Source organism: Charadrius vociferus, unplaced genomic scaffold (assembly GCF_000708025.1).
Source record: "Charadrius vociferus isolate BGI_N301 unplaced genomic scaffold, ASM70802v2 scaffold385, whole genome shotgun sequence".
NCBI lineage: Eukaryota > Metazoa > Chordata > Aves > Charadriiformes > Charadriidae > Charadrius > Charadrius vociferus.
In genome coordinates this window covers 4,465,480-4,473,873 of record NW_009648925.1, presented here as the reverse complement: position 1 = coordinate 4,473,873, position 8,394 = coordinate 4,465,480, and the positions used below count along the sequence as shown (strand labels likewise).

Sequence of the window (8,394 nt, the reverse complement as noted above, 5' to 3'; positions counted from 1 at the left end):
TATACATACCATACAATATCAAAAAATCAAATATCTTTTTTAATCAGGGCTTTAACCTGACCAGCAGAGTGAAACAGCCTTAAAAAGAGTGGAAGAAAGGAGCAAACAGCATCAAGCAACAGTTTTTCCTCCCATCTTCGGAGTTAAGATCAACAGATACACACTGGGAAGTGACAGGAATGGCCCCATAAGGTTCATACCAACAGCAGACTCCACAAGAAGTAGTGGTTATGAAATGCATCCTTTAAATTTGAGAAAAAGAGTGCTGTTCAGTACATGCTCAGACTGCAGAGCTCATTGTTACAAGAGGATTAAAAAAATAGACAAGTTTACTGAAGAAAAACCAAAGGCCAAAACACACAGAGGCAGGCAGAACCATTGGCATGGGAAGGCTGTAAGCTTCAGACAGCTGGAAGGAGGGAGGATATAGACAGGGAAGCATCACTGTATGCTTGCTTCTTGCTAGTCAGTCAGGTACCAAGTACCAAGTGAAGCAAACTTTTTGTCTAACAATTACTCTCAGTGATCTCAGAAATATGAAAGAAAACTAGCAAAGCTGTCAAATGATGGTGGCAGTTGGAAGGAGCAAGTTCAAAAGGGTGGCTATGAAACAAAGATGTGCAAGACTAATGAGAGCCTGCCGCGTTTTAAAAACAGACACTAAGCTGTGCATAAAGTATGTCACAAGCATGACTTTACCTCCCAGTAAAAGCTTAGGGCAAACCACGGCTTGAACTGGATAGTTATATCTAACTCAACACAGGGCAGGTAGCCCAGGAACGCAGATTTAAAGATAGCACTTTGCCTTAAAGAATCAGGTTTTTCTCCTTTCCAAATGCTCACCTTACACTCTACATGTGAGACTAGATTCAGCCTGACTTCTGCTGGCACAACATAAGCTGTGTTTGCAGGTGGGTTCCTTAAAAGCCATCTGTGATGCAGTAAGACCTTTCTTGTTAGTCTCCCAAAAGAGAAAAATGTCCACCCAGTTTGCTTTAGGGAAGGAACCATATTCACATGCACGAAGCTAGAGGGGCGTAACACACAGGTAGGCAGTTCACCTCTAACAATGTCTTCCCTTAATGCTATAAAGGAGTAAGCTTCAAAGATGCAGGTCCCAGAAATATGCACGTGAAACGCCTTCTGATTTCAACAGGAGGGGATGTGCTGATGTGCAGTATTAGGAACGGTGTGATGAAGACAGCCACCTGTCACAGATCCCTCTCTTTTAACAGAAAAGCACATTGGCATCATTGATGTTCTACAAAATTTGCTAGACAAACTTTGGATGACAATTCCCACTGGTTTACCTGGTTCACAGTGCACTGCAGCCCTGGGATCCTCTTTGCTTAGAACAGCCAGAACCAAGACTCCATCTCTTCCGCATAATCTCTTCTGCTCAGCTATTACTCTCCGTGTATTACAGAAGCCGCTTGCTGCCTGACGGCTGCCAGCAAGCAGCTTGCCTGTGGCAATCTGCTCTTGGTCAATACGCAGCAGCTTTCTAAAGGGTTTTGATGGTTTCATTTCTACTTTGAAGTGACACAAACTACTGGCAAATAAGAAAAAAACATATGTCCTAACTCGCCTAAGGCAGAACACGCCGGGTTCATAGGCTACACGGGGCATCGGTGTAACACGCTGGGATCTCAGTGGAGCAGCACCTCTACCCCTAGATACGAGCTGAATGTAGGACCGTAAGCCGAAGTACTTTGCCATGATTGCTAGTTGCACCAACTCTGCAGAAAGTCATAGGGGATGAGGCAGTGTAGGTAAAACCCCGTTGAAAACTTAGAGGCTTTGTACGCTATTGTGAAACACGCAGAGCGCCAGAGGAGTTTATTAAGCAGAAGAACGATGTTTTGCTTTCAGGCTTACAAGGCACGCACCTATGTTTTTCAGCCAATTTTTGCCATCTAGAGGTGGTTACTTAAAGCCTGCGTAATCTAAGCTGGAGGGGATGGAGGCTTACCAATACACCTAGCCAGGCAAACTCCCATCCCTGAAGGCTTTACAGTCTGATCCAGACAGGAACAAACAATTAAGAATTTGGTTTCAAAGCAGGAAGTGGACTCAGCAACGGGGAGTGCTAAGCAGATGAAAAAACAATGTGAGTTTTATAAGGGATTCAGAGGAGATGAAGTAGATTAGACTGCTTCTCCTATGCACTAACTATTTGAAATGTGTTGGGGAACATATACTATGAAACATCAACAACTGCCAAGCTGCAGCGCTTGGCAGCTTCCAGCATGGACTCTATCTCAATTAACCTTAAAGACTGTCATCATTTAATGCTTTTCTTCTTTAGTAAGCTACATTTTGCAGAAACCTACATAGATCATACCATCATCAGGGGACAGTTGCAAATCATCTTATAAATGTCAGAGGCCAGTCTAAAAGCACCTCAGCAAGACAGTAACAATTATCCACAACTAATGGACAGCTGCGTTTTCTTCTTTTTCACCCTCTTTTAGAGGGTTACAAAAAAGAATGTTACATCCCAAATATGCTTATGGATCTTCTGGATAATAAAAGACCAAAGTCAGATATCTAAGACATGGCACAACATCCTTTCCTTAGACAAAGAAAATACACATCAGCTAGGTCTATAGGCTTAGTTGCAGAGAAAAACAGAGTTGCAGAGACAGAAGCAGGGAATTAGCTATCCTGTGATTTTTCACTTTGTAACCATTTCCCAAGATAATCAACTATTTCTGTTTTAATATATGCAATAACAAGAACTTATACTCATTTTGCTGGTATGAATCTGAAGCAATGTCCTATCAATGGCATTGGGTCAGCAGGCAGCATCTCTCCTTAGTTATGGGTGAGTAACTACACTGGAACAAATGAGTTAATATTAACTAATTGGCAACAGAAAGATGGTTCTCCTCCAAATAACTCGAAACAAAGAGTGATAAAAATCAACAAGATTTAATACTGTCCACAACTTCAATTACGTTCTAATGCTCCAAAAGTAAGTGAAAGGCATTTACATGTCAACCCCCACAAATATTTACAGTTATGACTGAAGCAGGCTTGACTCTTCACATCGCCCCATTAAATCAACAGCATTGAATAGACTGTTATACTAAAAACAGTATAAAAACAGGCTGAAGTTAAAAAATGCAAACTAAACAGGGATTCCAACCCAGAGTCTTCTAGTCTGTAGCCTAGGGCCACATTCATTTTGAACCTCCACTGAGGTCTATGCTTTGCCAATCTCCTGCATTTGTGCTCACAACAAGGTGCGACTCAGCATCCAACTCCGGGTACCACGTTTCCCTCTCCTGTGTCCCTGGGACGAGAAGTGGCACTATTAGCTGGTGCTGCTCCGCTGATCCTAGATCTTGCCTTCAGCAACAGATTCAACTGTCTAAAGACTGCAGCTTGGACACAGCCAGTTATCCAAATATCCCAAGACATCCAACTACGCTAATACTGTTTTGATACTTTGAATTACATAATCTGGAATAAAACCATAAACCCTTTTGTTTCCAACAATCTTTAACTAGATATCAGCTCTCAAAAGGAGGAGGGGGTGGTATTTGCTGGGTGGTGAATATGTTGGTTATAACTTGTTATTTGATCCCTCCTGACCATGCTGAACAACAGCAATATTGGAATTTAGGAAGACAAATGAAAACTCTGGATTTCCAAAGAACTGCCTCTTAGTAGAATGACGTCTTGGAGACGATACCTGAGATTAAGAGTTCTGTACCGTGCTCCTCTTCAAACTCTTTCCTGTTTGGTCACTGTAGACTGATTCTCCATGAACCATACATAACAGAAAATGGGAGCAGTACTTGGGGCAATTAGCAGTCCCTGTGCTGAAGGGGAAAATCAGGTACAAAAGATTCAAACAGATAGAGCCAGCTCAAAGCAGTCATGTTCTGGTGACTTATGCAGCCTGTTGCATGCCAAAGGATGTCAAACTTTAAATCCAGGATCACTCCTATCTTCTACTACAAGGCAGAGGCAGCCCAGAAACATAACAAACCCTGGAATGACATCCTATCAGGGCATCACTGGCACAAGGATTAACACTTTCCTAACCAAATTACATAGCAGCTTTCCTTAAAATAGTTTTTACAGTACAGAGGAAGATTATTTTACATAGTCTATGACAGTACACCACTGCCTTCTGATTTAGTGGAAAAAACAAACTGTAGAACAGACTGCTAAATCTTCCCTTCCCTTTCCTTCTTCAGCTATTCTTTGAAAGTTCCCTTCAAACTGGTGAATCTCCGCTCAATCTCCTGCTCAGTGGGATCAAGTCAAAGGGCAGCTCCTCCACCCAGTCCTGGAGAGAGAAGTGCTGCAAAGTCAGCAGTGAGAGCAAACTGGAGGGCCACCACGGGATGGGAATTAGTGACCTTCTGGCCCAGGGCTATGAGTTTGACCAACTGAGCCATGCCCAAATGGACTCTCAGTTAATTTTTCACAGACTTAACTGAATCAGCAAGCCCCAACTACAGGTAAACATACCTGAAGTATATTCCCAGACATATATTTAGCTTAGTTCATGTAGAGACCCAAGTGCAGGCTCGGAAACCTTTAACTTCATGAATGCTGTTATTCTCAAACTACTGATAGACAGATGACACCTTTCATGGGCTGCATCATGGTTCCGAGAGCCTCATTTACACAGGGATCAGAAAAAACATACACAGAATGAACACCCAGCACCAGTGCCACCACTTAATACTGCAGTGTGACCACAACTGTTTAGCAACAGACAGCAAAATAGGAATATACCCACAGTGTCCTGCTATGACAGGACACCCAATGTCCTGCTATGTCCTGTCACCCAAAGGTCTCATTGCAGCAGTTGCAAATATGATCTTTTTTAATTATGAAGATGCTATGCAAAACCATTGTAAATCAAAGGCACACTACGTAAAGCACAGTAGCTACTTGCTGATAGCAATACAGCTCTGATTTTTTTTTTTCTATCAAGAAGTGCCAGAACTCACATCTCTTCCTCCAACTTGAGTTGGTTTCTCTGTAGCAAAGACTTATTCTTCTCTGCTTTTCCTCAGGAGGCACCTCATGCAAATCCTGAAGAACCTTTCCATACCACAAGCATGAAGAACACAGTATGGCAAGTACAGAGGCATAAAATGTCATGTTTTCAACACTGTGCTTGATTTTTAGAAAAGTCACCAGTCCCACGAGGACAGTGAGTTCTGAGGGACATTAAAAACCATGCCAGAGACAATCTGATAAGGTCCTGCTAGAAATGGCAGTTTTGGAGGACTCTCAGAAAAAAATATAAAGGGCACTGAGTCAAGGTGAGCTGAGAAGTATGCAACCAGGAAAACCTGCCAATAAAAGGCACTCCTTCAGAACACAACGTTTTGTCTGACTGCTTTATCAGGAAATCAATTTACAACTGCTTCTTATTACTCTGAACTGAAAATGACAGGAGTGCAAAGGCTCTAAATCAAGGAGAGGAAGGTAGGCAGAGTACGGCAGTCCTCATTCACTAAAGGATTAAGCATTTTCTGCTTCTGCATTTAGAAGAATCCAGCCTGTTAGATTCTCTTCCTGAGAGTGTTTTCTGTTTTGTTGTTTTGATTTTTAAATAGTACAGCTTCTGCTATGCGCAGCTAACATAACCTTGCGCGAGTTATGCAATGCTCTGGAGCAGTCTGATCTATACAATGATCTTTTTCATAGCCAAAGCTCTCCAGACGGAGATGCCTAAAATTGCTTGTTTAGGATAAGCCTGTTGCAGAGAAGAGTAAGTAGCTTAGATTTCAAAGCAAAGACTTCGGTAACAAAGTCATCACCGACATATTGAGAAATTCATGTGGCACCTTCCAAGGTTTAGTTCAAACTTGCAACACACACAAGGTAGATTAAAAGATCCAGCTTGGAAGTCATTCTACAAAGAGTGACTTTAAACGTAATTTGAATTTATCTACTTTAAATGTTGTCATCACGTCCCTTTATTTTTGTTTTGCTCCAGAAGAATTCTTTCTCTTTTACATATGAGGAAAAGGAAAAAGGAAAATGCAATTCACCCTTCCCTTTGCTTCTTCCTCTGCCGCAGCTTCTTCTCAGCGGCATAGCCTCTGTCCATTTTCTCCTATTCCTCACCAGTTCCCAGTTTTCCAACATGGCCCAATTTCACCATTCAGTTTTCACACACAGTTTTTCTTTGTGTTCTCCAGTACGTTTCCTATCCTTACCCATACAGATGGAGGGAGCACAGTGCCCCTAGTGTGCTCCACAAAATTATTAAACATGCGCAAGGAGATCCTGGGAAGGTGCTAAACAGTGGCCTACAATTGCAGATAGCTCCAAATCCACTTAAACAGCTCTGTCAGTCTCAGCTTTTTTCCTCCACGCTTCAGCATGTAAAAATCCTGTCTTCATACTTGGGAGACTTAATATCCATTTGTTCCCCTGACAAGACGGGTCAACGTGTTTGCCTGTTAAATCTCATGGTTCCTACGTGTCTTCAACAGGTCCATATTGCTTTCCCAGTAGCAACACCGAAAGGCTCACTCACCTCTTTATGAGAATCCTTATGTGCTTCCAGTGTTTTCATGATAGTCAACTCCGCATAGTTCTTAAACCTTGCCGGCTGATTCCGTAAGATTTCTCTCAGGACTCGCAGCGCCAGGGCTCTTATCGAATGCTGTGTCAAGAGAAATCCACATTAGAAAGAGTCACTTCTCAGAACTGTAGTTTGAAGTAAATTCTCATAGCTCCCTATGCCACCAGAACTCTTATATCACTCTACCAGCTCCAGCAGGCTGAGGAGTGTAATTAATACAACTAAAACTCAGAGCTGGTCTCCTCGCTTGCTTTTGCACAAAAATTCACATAAAATGACTGTTGTCACCGATACAAGAAAGAATCAGAAAGACCCTACTTTGTTAAATTCCATACTCTTTTGGCAACGAAGTATAAATTTGTACCCAAAGCAGCATGTCTACATTACACGAATCTACAAAGAAGCTCAGATGATATTTGTTTTGCTTAGCTTTGCGGATATCAACCTGGGCTCCATCCACGCAACAAAGCTGTTTCTCATGTACTAATGCAGTAAAATCGACTCTCTTCCTGTAACTCCTATGGAAATTACTTTCAAGAACAGTCAGTCATTGTAATCAACACTGACCTATGTGTTAATCCTTTATATCAAAAGATCATTAGCAGAAGGGATTTATAACACCTGCTTCAATTTCATAACTGTTATACTAAGTTTTTGGCTTGTAGCCACTCCAAATAGATTCTATCATTTCAACAGAGGAATACTTACTTTATTCTATACTCAGCCTTTAAAGCATGTCTTTTGCTATTCATCTGCAAAACCCATGCAGTGTCACAATTCACATGTACTTAGATAAAGCAACCATATCTTCTGATACATGGGTGATGATGCTATGATTAAACACACAGGACTAGAGCAGCTCATGCTTATACTATGAATGACTGAGAAAATGTCAGCCACCTGCACTGCTTCAGAATTAAAATTTGAAAGCCCTGCCATATGCTTTAGAAGGAATATAATACAATGGATTTTGAATCAGATAACACAAAAAAAAAGACCTGTGAGCACTTTGGTGCTTTGAAACCTAAATATTGTAACATTCAGATGGAACATGGCTCTGATGTGAAGGTGCAGCAGGGTGCTGAGCCTTTACCAAGTAGCATTGTGCTACAAGCTGAACAAACAGCCTCAAGTGGAAAAAGTCTAGCCTGTAAATTACCACTTTGATCAGCTATCAAGTATAAAGCTGTGATAATAATGCAGTTGTTTTTTTTTTAACGCTTCAAAACAAAATCCCCTATAAAAGCAGTTTGTTCTTGATGACATTTTTGCAAGAGACCCATCCCGTGAGATCTGATAGCCTGGATCTTTAAGCCACACAGAGAGAAAAAAAAAAAAATTAATCTATTCTAGGGTGCTGTCATTCCCCTTTTTTGGGGAATGGGTATGATATAGTTAAGAGTTTGTAACTTCATCCTAACTTGAAAGAGAACAACTTTTGAAATCTTGATAGTTTTTGTACAAGAATAGAAGATAACTTCTTTTCTGATTCTAGTTCAGTTTCCTAGCTCTTTGTTACTAACACTCTGGAGGGAGGGGGAAAAACTGGAATGCTTCAGAATAGCTTAAAATTCATTACTGAGCACAGTGAAAACAAAAGGAGAGTCGTCAACCTTCAAACGAAAAAAACCAAGCAGTGCAGCATCACTGATGAGGTGCCACACAAATGGTCTCATTTAAACTAGTGTGGAGGAACTATCACCCTCAATGAAGCAACGTACAGGGGAGTTAAGACAAAAATCTACATCTCACATCTTTGTCTCCAAGCGTCTCCAGCAGCAAGAGCAGAATGGTTTTGAAATGTTCCTCCCAAACTCCAAGATTAT

The 8,394-nt window shown here is 41.3% G+C and overlaps 1 protein-coding gene across 1 annotated transcript in view; it reads right to left on the bottom strand.

Moving 5' to 3' along the window:
- The window catches only part of CLASP1 (cytoplasmic linker associated protein 1), a 169,679-nt gene that overhangs the window by 9,362 nt on the left and 151,923 nt on the right, over positions 1 to 8,394 (bottom strand). Inside the window, exons 36-37 of the mRNA XM_009887324.1 lie at positions 8,321 to 8,392; positions 6,521 to 6,649 (exon numbers count right to left, since the gene is read on the bottom strand). Of these exons, the coding sequence (XP_009885626.1) occupies positions 6,521 to 6,649; positions 8,321 to 8,392 (201 nt within the window). The remainder of the gene's footprint in view (positions 1 to 6,520; positions 6,650 to 8,320; positions 8,393 to 8,394) is intronic.